At 37.4% G+C, this 23,389-nt stretch overlaps 2 protein-coding genes across 3 annotated transcripts; one reads left to right on the top strand and one right to left on the bottom strand.

Annotated features, from left to right (window-relative positions):
- Positions 1 to 2,912: 2,912 nt before the first annotated feature.
- LOC113319499 lies at positions 2,913 to 7,995 on the top strand. Of its 2 annotated transcripts, XR_003345563.1 has the most exons (4): positions 2,913 to 3,803; positions 6,004 to 6,362; positions 7,099 to 7,751; positions 7,859 to 7,995. XR_003345563.1 is itself a non-coding variant. In XM_026567753.1 (3 exons), the coding sequence occupies exons 1-3, from the start codon at positions 2,942 to 2,944 to the stop codon at positions 7,579 to 7,581; spliced, it is 1,704 nt and encodes a 567-aa protein (XP_026423538.1). In that variant the 5' UTR covers positions 2,913 to 2,941; the 3' UTR covers positions 7,582 to 7,801. The 2 variants fall into 2 exon arrangements, 1 of the variants encoding a protein (XP_026423538.1); XM_026567753.1 differs by lacking the exon at positions 7,859 to 7,995 and having other exon boundaries at positions 7,099 to 7,801.
- A 14,282-nt stretch (positions 7,996 to 22,277) lies between these two features.
- LOC113272887 lies at positions 22,278 to 23,255 on the bottom strand. Its single transcript, XM_026522678.1, has one exon. It carries the CDS (start codon positions 23,253 to 23,255, stop codon positions 22,278 to 22,280), a length of 978 nt encoding a protein of 325 aa, XP_026378463.1.
- Between the last annotated feature and the right edge of the window lie 134 nt (positions 23,256 to 23,389).

Raw genomic sequence — 23,389 nt, 5'->3', positions numbered from 1 at the left:
GACAACAAGAAAATAGGGCCACAACAATCCCAAAAAGTTGTTATCAACTAAAAAGATGGGCAAGAAAACAGAGTCGGAAAAGACTCTCCAATACTCACAGTTATTTAAGAATAACTAATTGGGGGATAACAAAACTAATTGGGGGATATGAATTACTAACCCCATCCAATAATATCCGTTAAGGGGTGTTTTTTGGGGACGGAAATACTAAAATATCCTTCCATCTAAATTAAAATTTAAAACTAAAAATCAAAATCAAACCCTAACAAGTTCTTAAAGATAGGTTAAATTGAATTGTTCTTGAGAAAGAAGAAGAATAAGAAGAAGAAGAAGAAATGGCTTCATGATCATAAATATCTTGATTTGATGTTGTTGCATCAACAAATTCAATGATAATGATTTAATCTAATGATTATCAAACTAATCTATTAACTTAACTAATTATATTTAACCACTAAACATGATTAGTAAGGGGTAGATTAGGAATTAGATAAAATGCTTAGATAAGGGGTGACCCTGATTTGATATTTAAATCAAGTTTTTGTCTTTTTCCTCTATCCCCAATTAGTTTTTTTATCCCCCAATTGCGCGTTCTTATTTAAAACAAAAATAAACTATCCGAGTCATTCAACTAAGATAAAGTCCAGTGTCCACTATAAGAAATAATAATAATAATAATATTTATCTGTACAAATTAAACCAAATTAGTGTCCTTCGAGGTTGGTTAGTTTAACAAAAACTCCAAGATGGTGTTTGGATATCACCAGGAAAAAGCATATAAGTTAATCCGAAAAATAAAAAGTAAAAACTGTTTGTTTCACAAAAAGTTAATTATGTAGTTTATAGAAGCCAATCTCCAATCTTATTGTCAATCTCACTTTCCGTTTTCTGTACGACTATATTTTTATTTTTATTTTGGTAATTAATAAACAACTTCCAGGAGCGCATGCATACACCGATCAACATCTACCTCCCTAAAATTGTAACTCTCACGGATCTATATTTCCTTTTCGTGTGGTTCTGATGAATATAGTCAATCTCAACCGTGATGGCTGAGATCTCGTAAGAAATTCAGGTTTTGGAAATATAGGTAATGAAATGTTTGGATCCCGGTTGAAGTTTATTTCTCTTGTATTTCCAATTTGAAAACATATTTATCTTAGTTTTTGATTGAATACTTGTTTTCTATTTTTTAAAAACAAATGGTTTCTCATTATTTATATACACACAACTTAACCTATGCAATATGTAGAATTTATAAGTTTAAAATTCGAAAACAAAGCTTTGATACTTACTCCAAAATTTCACCGGATAAAATTATCCCAGTTTCTCGATCTCCATCAAGATGGATCCAAATTTCTGAGTTGACTACGTCCATGGCTCATGGGCACGATTACAAATTTCAAAATGTCTTTAGGTTCCGATGTGTAGGCATGGTTAGAGCTGGCAAACCAGCCAAAACCCGCGGATAAACTCGGCCCGGCCCGTGAAAACCCGCACTCGGCTTGGCTGGTTGTCCAAACAAGTCGGGTTAGGGTTGTAGAAATGTTGGCCCGTAGAAAAACGGGTAAACCCGGACCGGACAGTAAATCCGCGGGTTAAACCCGTATACCCGCAGTTCCACCTCTCCATTCGTCGCGTGTCCTCTCAAGCCCTCACATTTAGTCCAAGTGTCAAACTCCAACAAATAAAATTGAAAAAGGAAAAAAAAAAACCTAGCCCTCACTCTCTTCTTATTCCTCTTTGTTTTTCTTCTTCTCCTCCTTCCATGATCTTCATCTGTTGCGATTCTGTGAACCATGCTATGAATTGAAATCGTAGATTTGAGATCGAGAGAAACATGAAAAGATTAAGGAGTGGTTAACAGTGGTGGTGTGATTCAAGGAGGTGATTCAGACGCAAAGAAAAAGCTAATTCGGGTGTAGTTTATGGTTCTTTGAATTCGTAACTAATTACTGTAAAATTGATTATGAATCGAGGAATTAGAGGATGGGTTTAGCCAATTTATTATTGGTGTTCATACTAGTTTCAATTTCATAAACCACTTCATCTTTTTTCCTTGTTTTCTGAATTTTGCTGGTGTATTTTTTTTGTCATCATACTGAAATCAATCAAGTGATTGTTAATCGTGTTGTAGTTGGTGCTTTTGGATGTACAATCAGCGGGGGAAGATTTACTGTGTTTGCCATGAAACGATGAATTTGATTCAGCAGTGGTCCTTAATTTTGATAGAGTTTCTGCAAAGTTTGTTAGTATTTATCGGTATATGACAAGTCTGAATGATTTTGTAATTGTGATTTGATTTTCGAAACCTTTTTTTTAGCTAATTGGTATTTCAAAATTTTGATCCTAGGGTTTCATTTACATTCTTTTTGTAGCTAGGCTTACTGATTTATGGAATTTTTACCTTTGGTATGTTTCTGTCATAAGAAAAGGCCTCTTCAATGGCAATTTACATTTCAACAGGGATAAGAAGAATTTATGTTGAGATATTAAGGTTTCACTGGTGTTGAATCTGTTGATTGAATTGAATTGAATAAATTAGACGAATGTTAGGTTGCAGCCTTGCAGGGAAGGAGCTTTAGATGGCCTGAATGTGGCCGGAAACTCTGTCAAAATCGATTTCTGGTGAGTTAACTGACCAGAAACCAGCTAACCCGTGAACCCGCAAGCTTAACCCGTTACGGGCGCGGGTTGAAAAAATGACCACCCGTGAAGAATATCAACCCGCAGGTTTTGGTCCGTGTTAACCCGAACCCGTATAACCCGTAACAAGCCAGCCCCGGCCCGCCCGTTTGCCAGCTCTAGGCATGGTCCTCATCGCCTGGCCCGAGCCCGTATTTCCTATCTGGTACCCACCAACACTCAACCTACCCACCTCAACAAACAAAACCTGGGTTTATCAAATTTCCCCAAAATCCCTTGCTCTCCTCCCTGGGCAATGGCTCTGCAACTAAGATCATCGAAATCTCGAATCATCCATCAAAACCCTAAATCAATCATCAAATTCTTCTCTTCCACTACCAATTCATTACCAGATTCTACTACTTCCGATGAAGAAACCACAGATTCATCACCATTACCTTCAATTTTCAAAGGCATTAAGGAGCCCAACCGCACACCCCTAAAACTACCACCGCCAAAAACCCCTTCACCCTCATCATTTCTCGGTAATAATCCCAAGGAATTCCAAGAAAAAATAGTAAAATTCTTCGGACATAATCGTAGATTTAATGTCGATGATTCACGTACAGTTTCTCGGCAGCCTCCTCGTGATTATTACCCGAAACTCTCAGTTCAAGAGGTTGAAGAGAATGATAGGAATGAAATTAGTACTAGTTTAGGTCAAAATAAGAATCGATTTAGGGGTAATTATAATAATAACAATTGTTTGAGTAGAATTGAGAGTGATGGTGATCCATTTGAATCACTTGGTGAGGTTGTGAAGGTGAAGAAGCCAGATGAAGATGATGATAAGAATGAGATTAGTTCTAGTTTAAGTAAGCTTCATACATTGAAAGACAATGTGCATTATTACTGTACATTGAAGAATCGATTTAGGAGGGATGGTGATAATAATAATTGGTTAAGTAGAGTTGAGAGTGGTGGTGATCCTTTTAAATCACTTGGTGAGGAGGTTGTGAAGGTGAAGGGTGATGATGATGGGGATGGAGTGATTAATCAATCAAGGGAAAATGAAGGAGGGGGGTCATTGGAAGAATGGTTAATGAGTGGTGCTGATGTTAGGAGAAAAGAAATGGAGGTTGAAGCTTCGGAAACGGAGGATAAATCAAACAAGCATTGTAAGTGTCTGCCTCTCTATCTTTTCTTGTAATTGCTTAGGATATATTGTGAATTGATTTGGGGTTCTGACATTGGGTTGTCAAATTTGATAGGTTTGATTCTCTTACAGCATTCAGGACTATTTCTAACAGTTTAGGCCTTTAGGTGCAAGTAGTGGGGCTACTATATCTAGCATGTAACTTTGATAGGGAGCCCACGTTTGTCAGAGGATGAACCCTTTGCGGTGAATGCAATTGTCTGGTGGTTTTAGGATGTGGGATTCAAATGCCACAGCATAATGCGCGTAGCTCGCATGAAATTGGTGTAGTGTTTATTGTTTTTGAACTTGAAGTGGTGTATGTTGCAGATGGATAGTAACAAGCAGCACAGAATTTTGAAACCTGTCTTGTTTGAACCATTTGCATTTAGGTGGTTGCTAATTTTAGCAGGGAGTTGGGTTGAATTTCAAACCCTGTAAGTTAATATTGTTTCTGCACAATGAAGCCAATTGACAAATAGAGCAGAACATGCTAGATGGATTCAACGTAGATAACAGTATGCTTGCTGATTTTACTGTTCGAAGGAACACATTATTGAATTGATTATATTATGTCTTTGTAGGCTTACAGTTGAAACTAATGACTGATAAAAATTTGTATTTCTCGTTTCTCATATTGTTAACAACTGACTTTTAAGAGATGAAATTCATGTTATCCTTTCGTTGGCAATGTGTGATCGTTTTTTGGTTTTCAATATAGTGTTGTTTTCTAGGTGGTTGCCTATTTAAGCAGGTTATTGGGTTGGATTTCAAACCCTATGAGCTAACATTGTTCTGTGATTCTGTCAATTAATATTGTCTATGCACAAGGAAGCCAATTGACAAATAGTGCAGAACATGCTAGATGATTTTTGCTAATTTTACTATTAGAAGGGACGTATTATCTAATTGGTTATGTTATGCTATTGTAGGGTTACAGTTGAAACTAATAACTGGGAAAATTTTGGATTTCTCGTTTGTCATATTGTTTTGCACTTTAGGACCTTTAGGTGTAAGTAGCGGGGCTGCTATATTTAGCAAAATTGTGTATTTATGCTAAATAGAAGTAACCTTGATAGGTAGCTAGCATTTGCCGGATGATGAACCGGTTGTGGGGAATGCCATGATCTGGTGGTTTTTTGGGTGTGGATCCAAATGTCACAGCATAATGCGTGTAGCTCACATGAAATTGATGTAATGACTACCGTTTTTGAAATTGAAGTGGTGTATGTTATGGATGGATAAGAATCTGCACTGAATTACTGAAATGTGTGTTGTTTGAACCATAGATTTACAGGAGGTTTCAATCCCAACTTGCATTTAGATGGTTGCCTAATTTAAGCAGGGTATTGGGTTGGATTTCAAACCCTGTGAGCTGACATGGTTTTATCAATTCATATTGTTTCTGCCTAATGAAGCCAATTGACAAATAGAGCAGAACATGCTACATGGGTTCAACGTAGATAATAGGATGTTGGCTGATTTTAAGCAGGGTATTGAATTGGATTTCAAACCCTGTAAGCTGACTTTTTTTTGTCAACTAATATTGTTTTTGCACAATGAAACCAATCTAGAAATAGAGCAGAACATGCTAGATTTTTTCAACTTAGATAATGGTGTGTTATGTCTTTGTAGGGTTACAGTTGAATCTAATGACTGATAAAAAATTATATTTCTCGTTTGTCATATTGTTAACAACTGACTGTTAAGAGATGAAATTCATGTTATTGTTTTGCTGGCTATGTAACATTGTTTTTTGGTTTCCAATATAGTGTTGTTTTCTAGGTGCTTTCCTAATTTAAGCAGCGTATTGGGTTGGATTTCAAACCCTGTGAGCTAACATCGTTCTGTGATTCTGTCGATTAATATTCTCTGTGCACAAGGAAGCCAATCGACAAATAGTGCAGAACCTGCTTGATGGGTTCAATATTGATTATAGGATGTTTGCTGATATTACTATGAGAAGGAACATATTATCTAATTGATTGTGTTATGCCATTGTAGGGTTACAGCTGAAACTAATGACAGGAAACAATTTGTATTTCTCATTTGTTATATTGTTAACAAATGACTGTTGATAGATGAAATTCATGTTACCTTTCGGTGTCAATATGATACTGTTTTATGGTTTTCAATATAGTCTTGTTGTTTATGCATGTTTGCTCATTTGTGTACTTCAACAGCTTTAAACATGGCGACCGAGTCCAGCTCAAAAGTTCATAATGAGGGGAAAGGCAAAGTTGTTAGATGGACCACGGCCACAGATAGTATTCTTCTTGACACCTTGGTTGATCAAGCTACAGAGGGTAAAATGCATGGAGATGCATGGGAGGATAATGTGTGGAAGGTAGTAACAGATGCAATATCCCAAAAGACTCGTAAAGAATTTTCAAGAAAGCAAATAGATTATAGACTTGGTGTTATGAGAATTGAGTATCAAAGATTTCTTGAGTTAAAAGAAAAGAGTAATTTCCGATGGTGTCCGATCAAGCAAAATGTCGTCGCATCTGATGAACGATGGAATGAGTTTCTTGCAGTAAATGTAAGTACTCCCCTTTTAAAGATTTAAGTTGTTTACTACTCCTGATATTCTTAGCATTTGTGCCGTGTATGGTTTCCTTATGTAGTGTGTTGTCCATGGATTATCATCTGGAATAACCCTAGTTATCTGATTGTTAGGTTTCTACTTCAATCTTAATGTAACCTTCTTTGAAAGGTCAGACAAAATTTTTATTGCCTCAAAGCTTTTGAAGACCAAACTTGAGAGCTGAGTCTTTTATAAGGCTCAATGTTTGGATCTGTCTAAAGGGAATTCAACATGTGACTTACATAGTGTCAAGTTATATCTAATTCACTTTGGTGCTTAGCTCAAGAGATTAGGGAAACTACTGAAAGTATGTGAGGTACTGAACAAATTGGTACATCTGCAAAAATCCACTTTTGACTTTGGAGATGAACCTGCATTCTGAGATGCAAATAGATTAGTCAATTGTCATGTTTTTTTGTTAGTGCAACTGGGAGTCTAAGTGTTCCTGAACCTATTATCAGCTCTTATCATATCCGTATCAGTAATTCACTATATATCTTTGCTTTTAAGTCTTAGATACTTCTTATCCATATGAACGGAAAGCCTTGTTGGCCTGATCATTTGAAGATCATCTGACCATAAGTCTGTCAGCTCACACATTTTGCTAGTTTTTTATGCTTTATGTACACAACTATATGCACACTTTTCTGTTTGTATTCCTTGAAACACACAAATGTTCTTTTTGTTTCAGGCAGCAAACAAAAAGTACAAGAGTTTGCGCGATAGAGGACCAAAATGGGATTTTGTGAAGTTAGGAATAATCTTTGGTGATCATCATGCTATAAGAGGTTCAGTTGAAGGTGGATTTGATTGCCTGAAACCCAAAGAGATTAATGAAGTTGGTGGTTCACATAAAAATGATTACTCTGACAAAGACGAAAATGAAGGTATTTCAGATGAAAAGAAGGTATGCCAGAGTATGACGAAAGATGTGATTGAAGAAATGACCAACACCTTCATCGACAAACTTTCTAAGTCTGTGGGCCCTTTATCAATTGGATTGCAACTTCATGAAGAACTTACGAAAATGGATGATTTTAGCACTGATTACCTCGACTGTGCCTTTGAGTTACTTATGAGGGATAGAATAGGTACTGAAATCTTTTTGATTAGAGATGCTGCATATAGGAAGAAGATGTTGGAGAACATGAGGGAAAAGATAGGAGACATCTGATGTATTTGATTTTGCAGTCTTAGTTAGAACTGACCTAGGAATTTTCTTCTCTGCAATTTTTTGCTAATTACAAGAATAACAAGCAGTTGTGAGATTTTGTTTTGCATATCTGAGAGCTCACAAAGCAGGAGGGAAACGTTTGTGTATATATAAATGATAAACCTCTGCAGGTACAATATTTCTTTCTTTCTTAATAACAGGACAATACTGTGTAAGTTCTATTTGTCCACACTAACTTGAGTAAATTTTGTTGGCTTCCATTTGTTTATGGTCTCAGGCCCAATTTTCTCAGGTACGTTTCTGTTAACATTGCTCCGGTAAAAAATTTCAAACTCAGCCGTGGATAGATACTCCGGTCAGCAATTACGGTCAGTGATAAAATACGCGTGAGTTGCTGAATCAAATAGTCAAAACAAATCGACGATCACCATTTAACCCTAAATTGAACGGTTTGGATTTCTAATCCGGCCTTATAAAAAGAAGGGAAAAATATGTGGTTTGTACCTTTTTTAGGTGGTCCCATGTTTATTTGGTCCTTTCAAAAATCACATTTTCCATTTGATCCATAATTATTTAAAAATATTAAAATATTTAAAGTACGCTTTGTATCTCTTATTTTTTATTTCTCCTCACGTGAGTAATTTTCTTTTTCTATTATTTATTTTCTATATTAATTTCTCTCTTTTCTTAACTTTAATAAATAAAAACTTAAAAATGAAATATATCTCAAGATATAAGTCGAAAATTAATAAATTTTATATATTCGGAAAGCATTCGACGATAGCTTTCCAACGAGTACCATTGTCGCTATGTTTCGGTGCTTTTATTCTTTTTCGATACAATAGTAGTTCATTTCCGAAAATGAACACTATTTTTGAACATGTTGTTCATTCTAGTTCTAGCAGTTCATTTCGTAAAATGAACTCGTATATACTAGCAATTTGTTTTGTACAATAAACTCATAATAGTAGCAGTTCATTTCGTAAAATGAACTCGTATATACTAGCTATTTTTTTTGTAGAATAAACTCATAATAGTAGTTCAATTTGAAGAATGAAGTCGTAATGATAGTTCATTATTATAGTTCATATTGAAGAATGAACTCATGATAGTTGTTCTTAATTTTGAATGAACTCATAATAGTTGTTCATATTGTAGGATTGATAATTCATGTTGTAAAATAAACTCGTAATAGTAATTAAGAATGGTAGTTCATATTGTAGAATGAACTCGTAATAGTTGTTCATTATGGTAGTTCATTTTATAAAATGAACTTGTAATAATAGTTCATTATACCAGTTCATTTTGTAGAATGAAGTCGTATGGTAGTTCATTTTGTAGAATGAACTCGTATGTTTTTTAATACAAAGAGTTCACTGTTTGGAATGAACTAACTAGCATGATAGTTCATTAAAGTAGTTGATTTTGTAGAATGAACTCGTATAATAGTTCATTAAATTAGTTCATTTTGTAGAATGAACTCGTATAATAATTCATTTTATAGCTAAAAAATAAGTCAAAAATTAAAAGCTCCGAAACATAGCGACAATGGTACTCGTTGGAAAGCTATCGTCGAGGGCTTTCCGAATATATAAAATTTATCATTTTTGGACACATGGTTTAAAAGATATTTAAGTTTTAAGTTTTATTTAATTCTTTTAATTAAGAGAGAGAAAAAAAAAATATTTTTTTACTATTTGGTCATAGGACCAAACCATTATTTTCTAAGACCAAACTGATGAACATGGGCATAGAGATTCTAATGTAGTTGTGACTTGTGAGAATAATTCTCTGTATCTTCATTGATAGGCAAAAGCCTGATTTATACATGTTTAAACAACTGTATAAGGCAAATAAAAGATATAGCTAACAACTAGATAAGGCAAATAAAAGATACACCTAACAACTAGATAAGGAAAATAAAAGATACAACTAACAATATTTAGGATATATACAAAAAGAATATATATGCAGTTACAACCAAATAACAAACACAATAATGTCAAGATATATCATATCTTGACCATATCTTAACATCCCCCCTCAGACTCAAGGTGGTGGAGTACACATCTTAAGTCTGGAAATTAAGAATCGAATACGAGCTGCAGAGTGAGTCTTGGTGAAAAGATCAGCCACTTGAAATTCTGATTTAACATGTGGAAGAGTGATTGTACCTTTCTTGAAATAATGACGAGTAAAATGACAATCTATCTCTATATGTTTTGTACGCTCATGAAAGACATCATTGTGTGTAATTTGAATAGCAGCCTTGTTATCACAATACAGTGGTGTAGGAGCAGAAATTAGAACTCCCATATCACGAAGTAGCCACCGTAACCAAATGAGTTCAGATGTGGTGTGAGAAAGTGCTCTATACTCTGCTTCAGCACTTGAACGAGAAACCACACTTTGTTTCTTACTTCTCCATGAAATCAACGAGTCTCCCAAGAACACACAATAGCCTGTAATAGATTTTCTATCTGTAATATCCCCAGCCCAATCGGAATCTGAGTAAGCTTGAAGAGTGAGATCAGACTTTGATGAGAAACACAGACCTTGATGAAGATACCCCTTGATATATCTTAGAATTCTGAGAACAACTGCATAATGAGTAGATCTTGGAGCAGACATAAGCTGACTGACTATGTGAACTGCATGACTTATGTCTGGTCTCGTAATGTTCAAGTAATTTAGACTCCTTACTAGTTGACGATACAGTGTTGGATTAGACAATAGAGTCCCATCTGTAGGACTATATTTTACATTCAATTCAAGAGGTGTGTCAGTTACCTTATTGTCAGATAGCCCTGCACGCTGTAGAATCTCAGATGCATATTTGACTTGTGATATGAAATAACCAGTGGGTGACATGCCAACTTCAATTCCAAGAAAGTAACTTAAAGATCCAAGATCTTTCATCTTAAAACAATCACTGAGATATGATTTGAGTTCAGTAATACCTTGTAGATCACTGCTAGTAATAACCATGTCGTCAACATACAAGAGAAGAATGACAATTCCTTTTTCTGACGATCTGACAAACATAGATGAATCACAAAAGCTTTGTGTAAATCCATACTGGAGAATTGCATTCCTAAACTTCTCAAACCAAGCACGAGGTGCTTGTTTGAGTCCATATAATGCCCGTCGAAGCTTACATACTTGATTAGGTTCATGAGGCAAACCAGGAGGAGGTTGCATGTAAACCTCTTCTTATAACTAACCATGAAGAAACGCGTTTTTCACGTCCATTTGATGAAGCCCCCATTGTCGTGCTGCAGCAACAGCAAGTAATGTACGAACTGTAACCATTCTGGCCACTGGTGCAAATGTTTCTTCATAGTCAACACCATACTCTTGTGTATAACATTTTGCAACAACTCGTGATTTACATCGTTCAAGCTCACCATCTGACTTGGTCTTAACTTTATAGACCCATCTGCTTCCAACAACTGATTTTCCAGGACGAAGGTCCACCATTTCCCATGTGCCTGCCTCTGCATGTGCTTCCAATTCATCATCCATTGAATCTTGCCATTCTGGAATGGCTGCAGCTTCTCTGTATGTTTTTGGTTCATAAAATGACAAAATAGAAGACAAGGAACAGTGATAGTCCGCATACTTAGCTGGTGGTCTTCGATTGCTAGGTGGCAAAGAATTTTTTTCAGAATCAGGATCTGTTCCTGAGTTGCACTGTTAGGTTGAGTCGTAGAGTGGTCTTGGTCATCTGTATTTGGTGGATCAACAACTAGAGGAGATGGACTTTCAGGAGTAGATATAGGAAAAGTGCTAGGATTGGATTCACTACTAAATGGATCAGAATAAGTGAAAGACTCAAAAGATGATGATTTGCTGCTTGGAAGTGACCAGAATGGAACTTTCTCCCAGAATATGACATGACGAGAGACACGAATCTTTCTATTAACTGGATCATAACAATGGTACCCTTTTTGTTCAATACCATAACCAAGGAAGACACACAAGACATTCTTTTGACCAAGTTTATGAAGTTCACGTTCTGGAAGGAGTACAAAACAAGTTGAACCAAAGACTCGAAGCTCAGAATAGTTTGGTTTCTTACCATAGAGACGCTCATAAGGTGACATTCCTCCTATGACAGTTTTTGGGACTCTATTGATGGTGTAGACTGCAGTAAGGACTGATTCTCCCTAGAAATTTGAAGGAACTGAGCCAGAAATTAACTGAGTTCTAGCTGTCTCTATAATATGACGGTGTTTACGTTCTGCAACTCCATTTTGTTCCGGAGTTTCAGTACATGACAGTTGAAGAATGGTTCCTTGGGTTTTAAGAAATTCTTTTAATGGATTGGAAATATATTCCCCTCCTTGATCAACACGAAAAACTTTGATCACTTTACCAAACTGAGTTTTTATCATGGTTGAGAAATCAACATATAACTTAAGAAAATCTGCTCTAGAACTGAATAGATATACCCATGTATAACACGAATAATCATCAATAAAACTGACATAATACAAAGCACCTCCCTTTGACATAATTGGAGATTTACCCCAGACATCAGAATGTATAAGAGCAAGGTTCACTTGAGACAGAAGTGCTAAGATTAAAAGAAAGAGCTGGTTGTTTTGCCAGTTTACAAGAGATGCAATTTGGTTCTTTATCTAACCGAGTATCTCCTAGTAAACCCTTATTGATCATATATGAAAGACGAGAAAAGGAAGCATGACCTAACCTAGAATGCCAAGACATGAAGGGAGATATTGACACAAGTGCAGTGGGAGTAGCAGCTACGACATTTTGCCAACATTTTCCATCCTTGCGTGCTGTTGCACGCTCCAAAAATAAGCCGATAGATGATGCTTCCTCGCATACTTGCAACCGCTGCAAACAGAGAATTAAATTGGTTAAAAAGTGCTTACAACCGGTGCAGTTCAACCTGTTGTGTATATGCCATAATAGGCTATCTTCCAAAATGACTTGTTAAGACAAAGGAACGAAGGCTCTCCACACAGCGATGACTGTTTACACGAAGCATTCGTGTTTACACGAAGCTTTAACGATGACTTGTTAAGATAACTTGTTAACACGAATCATAGTTTACTCGAAGATATGACTTCACTTCACACAACGATGATATAACTTCGGTCACACACTACAGCGACGCAGCTCCTATCTTCACCCCAAGATTGATGTAGAGCCATCTTCTTTATAACCGACGACGATGCCGCGTAGCAAGATCGTGAGCTGTTAACCAATCGTATAACCAAATTTCAAACGGCGTTACACGAAGACACCAAGAACCAAACAATGTGTCAGCAAACTCAACAAAACCTACATGACTCGAAACAGGGGAAAAATAATGGTACGACCATCGACGACACTACCTACCCAAAGCTTTCCAAACAGTAGATAAAGCTTCGGTCCAAAATCCGATACTCGAGCAGGACGATCAATGTTCACGAAGCAATCTCACTGAACTTCATATCTTCATGAATGAAGAGATACCTTACAAAAGAGATATGAAGATATCTCTTTCGGATCTTCATGAATGAAGATATCCCTTACCACAGAGATATGAAGATATCTCTTTCATATTTTCATGAATAAAATTCCAGTCTTCCCATAAGGAACAACAACAAGGATGATCAACCAATGTTTACGAAGTACAATGGGCCAACTTGATACAATCCTGATACCGACGATATAACGCTCCACGAAGACCCGCTCATAGCAAAGTTCTGCCACAATGGACCAGACTCCAACGACGGTGATCCAACGTTCCAAGACGATGATGGTGAAGATGCCAAGTTGATGTCGACGATGGCATGGCGATGCCTAGTCTGCTGTCGACGACGGCATAAAGATGCCTAATCGATAATATATCTTCGGTCCTATAATTTAAACTAGAGTTCAAGCAATGATGTTATACGAGGACTCCCAAGTATCAATTTTGGCAGCATCAGAAATACAACGATAGTGCAAACCCGAGGGCTGCAACAGTATAAATCCAAGGGCGATGATCTAAGGCCCAAAGATGATGACCCAAAGTCTTGGTACGACGATACAAATCCCAGTGATGATGATCTCCCAAGGCTGTCACAAAATTTCTAATAACAATGCTGATCTCCAACAACGAAGGCTCTGTTGACGAAGGCTCCAACAACGAAGCTTCTGCTATTCATCGAAGACTCAGGTGAGGAAGGTCCAAACAACAAAGGCTTTGCTCCAGCAACGAAGGCCCTGTTGACGAGGACTCCAACAACGAAGGCTCTGTTGACGAAAGTACCAACAACAAAGGCTTTGCTCCAACAACGAAGGCCCTGTTGACGAGGGCTCCAACAACGAAGGCTCTGTTGACGAAGGCTCCAACAACGAAGCTTCTGCTATTCATCAAAGACTCAGGTGAGGAAGGTCCAAACAACAAAGGCTTTGCTCCAGCAACGAAGGCCCTGTTGACGAGGACTCCAACAACGAAGGCTCTGTTGATGAAAGTCCCAACAACAAAGGCTTTGCTCCAACAACGAAGGCCCTGTTGACGAGGGCTCCAACAACGAAGGCTCTGTTGACGAAGGCTCCAACAACGAAGGCTCTGTTGACGAAGGCTCCAATAACGAAGGCTCTGTTGACAAAGGCTCCAACGAAGGTTCTGCTTTTCATAACTATGATCCAGAATATGATGGTCGAGCAGGACGGTCAATGTTTACGGAGCAATCTCCCTGAACTTCGTATCTTCATGAATGAAGATATCCCTTAAAAAAGAGATATGATCTTCGTGAATGAAGATATCCCTTACCACAGAGAGAGGAAGATATATCTTTCGCATTCACGACGATGATCCAAAATCCGGTGGGGATGCTCCAAAGACATCAACGATGCATAATCCAATGGAGAGTGCAAAGCTTTGCAAGGACGATTCAAAGACGAAGGCGTCTGTACAATAAATGAGAAGTAGCGCAGACATGATGCTTGCTGAAGAAGACGATTGTTGCTCCAGACACCGCACTAGTTAACTACTGAGAAGCATAAAAAGCTTGGCCAATATGGTGTCGGCCCCACTCCGAAAATATAGCTTCGGTGAAATTCCGATGATGCATGATGATGACAATACGATTCCCTACAAGCTCCTAAAGTGTCCTTGGGGTTTAATAATTTTAACCCAATCAATAAACAAAAGTCAATCTCGAGGTATTTTTGGCGGTTTTCATGTTGCTAATTGAAATTAAATAATTTCATAATGTTGGTATTACTAACGAGTATCTTGAAGCACAAGAAATAAAATAATTTCTTGTCCTGGACCGATCCTAAAACGAGCGGGTAATACAATATGAGATTAAATATCTCACCTGGATACCAAGTAAACAAGCCTTCTACTGTAACCTCGAAATTTTTTTCACTCAAAGATGCCCGACGGCAATACACACAGAAGCATGTGCTGGTTGTTACAGATCTCCAGCAAATCATGATTTTTGGCAACTGCAATAGAGAAAAAGTGACAGCAACGGAGAAGTTAATAAATTCTTCGTCGGGGCAATCATTTCAAAAGCACAGTTCAAGGGGCAGCTCAAATTCGACAGCCTAAGCATCCTACGTTAGAGCAGATACTTTTGCTTTCGCAAGCTTCAAGAACCACCTTCCGAAACCAAAAGGGGGCATACACACAACTAAAGAGTTTGCAAATATTCAGACTCCTTGCATTTTTTTTATATTAGCATACATTGTTATATGCATTTGATACATTTCAATTCGGAATAATGCATACATTTCCATAAATTGGATACGTTTTTGGATACTAATGCATATAATGGAGAACCGGGGCAAGCACCACCGATCTCATATCTTCATACTGGGTAAAGCGTTCACACACAATCTCTCCGGACTCCCCCATAAGCGTCTATGAGTGTACGACCAGGGGGAAGGCTTCCATAAGAAAGAGATGCCCAACATGACATGCCTTTGGCAGCTCAGCGGAACGGGTGTTTGCAAAACATTCAGTTTTACACCACGTCTCCGGGAGATTTTCAACCCCCACCGTTCGGTAATCTCCTGGCCCGAGATTGGCCAACGGGGTGACAGGTTCAAACACTCATCTTACCTCAGCGACAATCGATTTATGATTCCCCACAATGCAGGGGCAAGATCAAACCATAGAAATACTTAATAAATTTGTTACTGCTCATAAGATGAATTTATCTTATTTATTATAATACAAAAAACTGATACGAAATGTCGTCCACTTACATTTTTGTGCCAGATAAATTTGAGTAATCCTACGAGGTCATGTGACCCCAAATAATACGGTGTTGTGAAGTAAAAGTTGTCGACGCTACGATGTATAGGTTGTTGCTGCTCAACCGGCCTTACAAAGCATTTTCAACTTGAAGCATGCAACGGACAAGCACCAAGCCGGGTATTGAAAATTTCAATGCCAAATACCAACAAAGAACAAGCCACGAAGAGTGCTTGTACCAGTACGATAAGAATGCAGAACCTTTCGACAAGGAGCGGCCGAAGGAAACAACAACCGAAGCATGAACGATTATGGTGAGAGGAATTTTTCTTAAGGATCGCTTATCATCGACCCTCAAGAAAAGGGGCAAATTGTAGATACCATAATCTGTATGGACACATGGAGGATGATTAGAAGCTGCAGCTGGACACAAGACTACAGCAGCACATACCATATCAACCCCAACACAGCTTCAATCCTAAGCTAAGGATAGAAGAGTAATTCTCCGGAAGATATTTTCCCTTTATAAACCAAAACTATTAGGTCTAGAGGGGGGGCTTGGTCGGCAGAAGAGAGAGGAGGGTTCTGTTTCTATTCTCTTTTCTATTCTTGTTAGGGATTACTCACAGAGAGATTGAGGAAGCTCCTTCAATGTAACCCAACAATCTTAATAAACACCTTAACTCTTTTTCACCCGTGGATGTAGACACTCCGTTGTCGAACCACGTATATGCTTGTGTTGATTTCTATTTCATTTCATTGCACTTAATTTCGTTCATGATTTAAGTTTATATCTTGTTATAGACAGTACTTTATCATGTGTTTCAATTGGTTGTGCTATCAAATTAATGGTGTTCACAATGTGTATAACAATTGCAAATAAAAATAAATACTTACCTGGAGAAACATAACCGACGGAGCCTTTTATTGCAATTGAGCTTGCGTCTGGTTCATTCAGGCGTCTAGAATTACTTGGGGGAATAAAAAGGAATTTAGCCAAGCCAAAATCACCCTGATGAGCAGTAAAATCATCATCAAGAAGGACATTACTCGGCTTCAACTGGATGCAGCCAATTTTCTAGACTCCCATTAACCATGAAGTCGAAAACTAGAGCTTTGAAAGGGTTACCTTGAGAATCAGTACTCGAACAACAAGTTACAATCTTGAGTAAATTTCTATGCCTAACTTTTCCGAGGGCATCACATTCAGCCAAGAAACTCTTGGTTGCACCTCTTTGTTGAAGGTGTAGAACCTTCACTGCAACAGGTTTCGATTCATCATTTCGAAGAATTCCCTTGTATACAGAACCAAAACTTCCCACACCAAGCAAGTTGGTAGAATCATTAAACCCATTGGTAGCTTTAAAAAGCTCACTGTAAGAAACTCCCATGTAATGATTTCCTATGTCTAAAGTTGTCCAAGGCGGTTTTGTTTCTGACTTCCTTCTCCAATACATATAAAGTGAAAACACAATCAAAGTTACAAGTAAAACTGCGACAACTATGCTGATGGTTATAACTTTGGCAGGCTTTGATATCCGCTGTTTCCACACCATATTTGGATTTATTGGGACAGAACAATTTGGCAGCTTCAAGTCAGGTTCTCCACCACAAAGCTTAGTATTCCCTTCAAATAAAAATTCACTTATGTTCTTGAAAACTCCATTTTTAGGTACCACACCCTCTAGATTATTATATGATAAATCCAATATACTGAGCGTAAGATTTTCAAACCCTTTTGGTATTGTACCGGACAAGTTGTTGTGGGAAAGAATTAATTCATCAAGACCTTTTAAGAAAGTAAAGGATGGAGGAATTTTCCCTTGGAAGAAGTTACCGTCCAGTTTAGTTCTGTTCAGCTCAAACACTCGCCTATTGCACTTGGGATTTCACCAGATAACTTGTTATTGGACAAAGACATTCCCCCGATGTTTCTCAAGTTTCCAACTTCTACTGGAAGGGTGCCGGTAAGTGAGTTATTAGCTAAGCTGAGAATTCTTGATAAAGAAGGAAGATCGAAAATTTGTTTGGGTATCCTACCACTTAGTCTATTGCCCGATAAGTCTAAGACTTGCAAGGCTTCGCAGTATCCAAGACTTGATGGAATTAAACCTGTTAAGTTATTGTCATATGAAATAAGGTGCAACAATTGTGTTAAGTTTCCGAAAGAGGTTGGAATTGAACCCCAAAACTTGTTCTCTTGTAAATATAATAATCCCAAATTTTGAAGGAGCCCAATACCTGGAGGAATACTTCCTGTGAATTGGTTTGGACCCAAAGTGAGTGACGTTAAACCTACAAGATTCTGAATACCTGTAGGAACACTTCCATATATCTGATTATTGCCAATATCTAGTGTGTCAAGTTTTGTTGTGAGATTGGCTATCGAACTAGGTAACACTCCCCCAAAATTATTCTCGTTTACATTTATCCACCTCAAATTGCTACAATTGACTAGAGAATTGAGGAAACTTAAATCATTAGCTTGTCCAATTCCAAGTTTGTTGGATCCTAAATGTAACACTTCAAGACTTTTTAAGTTACCAAAGTTATAAGGTACTGATCCAACTAAACTATTGTCGCCTAATTGTAAAATCACAAAATTAGTTAAAAAGACCAAAATCAACAATTCCTGGGTGAAATGGACAGTTAGATTTTTATACTGTTTAAATGGACAAAAATGTAAAAATAGGCAGGATGTAACCAGTTTCATCATGCCCATTTTCAAATATTTTTAATTTACACACGATGTATCCAGTTTCATCCTTGCTATTTTTTAAATTTAAGCTAGGATGAAACTGGTTTCATCCTTATTATTTTTTTTTGGCCATTTCACCCAAACTATTTTTTACTCGTCCATTTGAACCGTGGTTTAAAAATATTTGGACAAATGACTCATTTTCCGTTGTAAAATCTTAAGCCTAGACGAATTGGAAAATGAACTTGGAATTGTTCCCGTGAAATTGTTAATTGCAACCGAAAGATACCAGAGATTAGGAAGTGTGAAACCAATATCAAAAGGAATACTACCATGGAGTTGATTATCCAGTAATGAAAAGACTTCAAGTGATGAAATATTATAGAATGAAGAAGGGACAGTACCTGATAACCTATTGTTGGGGTTCTTTGATTAGAAATTTATGGTGAATTTGTGAATCAAGTTTTTGTGATAGAACACAGAACTCACACTTCAGATAGATAACTCTAGGACTTGAGAGATTTTTCTTTTATATTATTAGATTGTACAGATGTTACAAGTACATGGCTATATAGCTTTACACATCAACTATCTAGAATCTTCTAAACTGGATAACTAAAGTTGGTGTTCACACAAGAACTTTGACTGGCTGTGAAAACACTAGACAACTTGCAGACTAGTAATTTCTTTTAATCACTACACTAGTATTTACATTCAGAGAATTCTAGAAAAAGTGTACACACATTTCAACACTCCTCCTTGATACACTTTTGATCAACTCCCAATAGTCTTCTTAGGAACTCAAATTTTGGCCTTGCCAAAGATTTTGTAAATATGTTTGCAATTTGTTCTCCAGTATTGCAGTACTTGAGCTCAATTTCCTTGTATGTTGTTGCTTTTCGAATAAAATGATGCTTGATAGGAATGTGTTTTGTGCGATTATGAAACACAGGATTCTTTGATATAGTAATCGCAGACTTGTTGTCACAGTATATTTCAGTCGCTTGATTTTGCTTTTCTCCCAAATCTTCAAATATTCTTCTCAGCCATGTAGCTTGGCGTGCTGATTCTGCAGCTGATATATACTCAGCTTCTGTTGATGATTGCACGACTCTTTCTTGCTTTTTAGAAGTCCAAGAAAATATACCAGAACCAAGTGAAAATGCATAGCCTGATGTGTTTCGCATATCATCCACTGAACCAGCCCAGTCAGTATCCGTATACCCAACTAGTTTTGAGTCTGTTTCTGGCTTGTACCATATGTCATACTCCTTTGTACCTTGTAGATACCTTAATATTCTTTTTGCTGCACCACAATGGATTTGTGTTGGACTTTGCATGAATCTTGACAGTAAACTAGTTGCATACATGATATCAGGCCTTGTTTCCCTATGGTACAACAAACTTCCAATTATACTTCTGTAGGTTGATGCATTTGCTTTTGCCGATCCATCTTCCTTCCTTAGTTTTTCATTAGGTACCAGTGGTGTTGCTACAAACATGCATCCATCCATCTTGAACCTTTTTAGTAGGTTTTCAATATATTTCTTCTGATATATGAAGATGCCTTCTTCTTCTTGATTTATTTCAAGTCCGAGAAAATAGTGCATTAATCCGAGGTCGATCATCTCGAATGTCTTCATGATGTCTTCCTTGAACTCCTGAAGTAGAGATTCATTGTTCCCTGTATAGATAAGATCATCTACATACATAGAAACAATAAGAGTACCTGAATTTGTAGTCTTAATGTAAAGTGTTGGTTCATTTGGACTCCTCCTGAATCCAGATCCAATGAAATATTTGTCAATGCGACTGTACCACGCTCGCGGTGCTTGTTTAACCCCGTATAAAGCTTTCTTTAGCTTTAGCACTTTCTCTTCTTCTCCTTGCTTGACAAAACCTTGTGGTTGCTGGATATATATCTCTTCCTCCAACTCGCCATTTATAAATGCTGATTTAACATCTAACTGATGAATTCTCCATTTCTTTTGAGCTGCAAGTGCCACAAGTGCTCTTATAGTGTTAAGTCGTGCCACAGGTGCAAATGTTTCATGGAAATCAACCCCTGGTTGCTGCGAGAAACCTTTGGCAACGAGTCTCATTTTACGTTTTTGAATTGATCCATCTGGATTAGTTTTGGTTTTTTAAACCCACTTCACACCAATGATTTCTTTGTCTTGTGGACATTCGACAAGTTCCCATGTTCCATTTTTCTCAATCGTTTTGATCTCTTCTTTCATTGGATCAACCCATACACCTTGTTTAACTGCTTCCTCAAAGCTCTCAGGTTCTGCAAATGCAAAGTTGCAAGTTTCATATAGGTCTCGCAATGATCGAATCTTTCCTGGTGTTGATTCTGGAGAGGATACTTCTTGTTGTGGAGTTAATGCTGGAGCTGGTGATTCTGGTGGTGAATCTGCAGGTGTTGTAGTCTTCTCTCCGCCATCATTTTTATCATCCTGATTTTCAGTCTCTGCAGGTAGCATCACTGTCCTTCTGGTAATAATATCTGCCTCCCAATTCCATGAGGAATTCTCATCGAACTCAACATCTCTACTAATTATCATCTTCTTTGTTTGAAGATTGTGAACTCTGTAGCCTTTGGATTGAGAGTTGTAACCCATGAAGATACCTTTCTCTGATTTTTCTTCTAGCTTATGTCTCTTTTCTTTGGGGATATGAATATAGCATATACACCCAAATACTTTGAGATGTTTTGCTGACGGCTTCTTGTTGCTCCAGGCTTCAATTGGAGTCTTGTCTCTCACTGCTTTTGTTGGACATCTGTTCAACAAATACACTGCCGTGTAAACAGCTTCTGCCCAGAATTTCTTTGGAAGACCTTTTTCATACAACATAGACCTAGCCATCTCCATTACGGTTCTGTTCTTCCTCTCCGATACGCCGTTTTGTTCCGGTGCATATCCTACTGTTGACTGGTGTTCAACTCCTCCATCTTCACAAATCTTGTTAAAATTTTTAGAGGTGTACTTTGTACCCCTGTCACTTCTTAATACTTTAAGATAGTGACCACTTTGTTTTTCCACCAAATTTTTGAACTTTTGGAAAACTGCAAATACCTCAGACCTCTCGTGCAAAAAATAAACCCAAGTCATTCTTGTAAAATCATCGATGAAAAGAATGAAGTACCTGGATTGATCGAGCGATGGTGTCCTCATCGGTCCACAAACATCTGTATGCACGAGTTCTAATGGTGCAGTTCCTCGCCAAGCTTGTCCATGCGGAAATGATAGACGATGTTGCTTCCCAAGTTGACATCCTTGACATACGTCAGAAATTTCTTGTATACAGGGCATGTATATTATCATATTCTTTTGCTGGAGTATCTTGAGAGCATGGAAATTGAAGTGACCAAATCTTCGATGCCACAACCATGAATCTTGAACTTCTACTTTCAGGGCAGTATTGCTTACATAATTCCAATGTAAAGGAAAATTTCGATTTTGCATTTTCATAGTAGCAATAATTTGATTCCTTTTCTTTCTATCATATATGAAGCATAAACCATCCTCAAAGTACAAAGAATATCCATTTTCAACCATTTGGCCGACACTCAATAGACTGGTTTTCAAACTGGGAACTAAGAATACATTTCGAATAAATTTCGTACCTTTTTAAGTTTGCACTGCAATTGTCCCTCTGCCTTTTGTTTCAATTAGTTCACTGTTTCCCAATCTCATTAGTGCCTTTTTGGACGTGTCGATGTCACAGAAAATGCTCTCGTCGCCAGTCATATGATTGGTGCAACCACTATCGACATACCATGCTTCATTTTTTTTTCTTCTGATGATGTTTGGCGGGCATAAAACAGTTTTGTTTCCTCCTCCTTCTCTTCTTCATGATAGTTGGCATGGAAGTTTTTCTTTGACGGAAATATTTTGCAATACGACCAAAACGCTTGTAATTGTCACATTTCGGCTTGCCCTTATGCCAGCAATCTTCTGTTCGATGATTTGGTATTTCACAAATCTTACAAGGTGGGAAATTTTTCTTTCCTGTCTCTCTTTTTACCCAATTATTATTGGGTTTATCTCCTTTATAATTTCCTTTGGATTTTCCGCCATCTTCTTTAGATTTCTGAGACTTGCCAAAGTTGAGTTTCGACTGAAACGCACTTTCGACTGGGGCTTCGTTACGCCTACTCAATCTCTGTTCGTACGCTTCTAAAGAACCCATAAGTTCTGTCACCGAGAGAGTATTAATGTTTTTCGACTCCTCAATTGCAGTTATTATAGGATCATATTTTTCAGAGAGACTTATAAGAATTTTCTCAACCAACTTTTTATCAGCAATAACTTCACCATAAATATTCATTTGATTAACTATGTCTTTCACTCTACAATAAAAATTCCTTGCTGTCTCAGAATCCTTCATTTTGATATTTTCCAAATCTCTTCTAAGTGTTTGCAATTTAATGGTCCGTACCTTTTCGTTTCCTTGAAACTCCTCCTTCAGCTTAGCCCATGCTTCTTTGGCCGTTGTAGCTCCCATAATCCGCGGAAAGATTGTGTCATCAACCGCTGACTGAAGAGTATATAGAGCTTTAGCATCTTTTTGTTTTTTCTCCTTCAACTGAGTTCGTTGTTCCTCAGTCAAATTTGTTGTAGTATCTCCATCAACACCAGTTTCAATTATTTTCCAAAGATCTTGAGACACAAAATATGTCTTCAATTTTATGCACCAGAAATCATAATTTTCACCGGAAAATATAGGTACTGCAATGGATGGTTGACTACTGCTTTCCATGATTGTAGACGGAAGTGAAACGCCCGATTAGATCGAACGTGCTCTGATACCACTGTTGGGTTCTTTGATTAGAAATTTATGGTGAATTTGTGAATCAAGTTTTTGTGATAGAACACAGAACTCACACTTCAGAT

Source organism: Papaver somniferum, chromosome 1 (assembly GCF_003573695.1).
Source record: "Papaver somniferum cultivar HN1 chromosome 1, ASM357369v1, whole genome shotgun sequence".
NCBI classification, from domain to species: Eukaryota; Viridiplantae; Streptophyta; class Magnoliopsida; order Ranunculales; family Papaveraceae; genus Papaver; species Papaver somniferum.
This window is presented reverse-complemented; position numbering and strand designations above follow the sequence as displayed.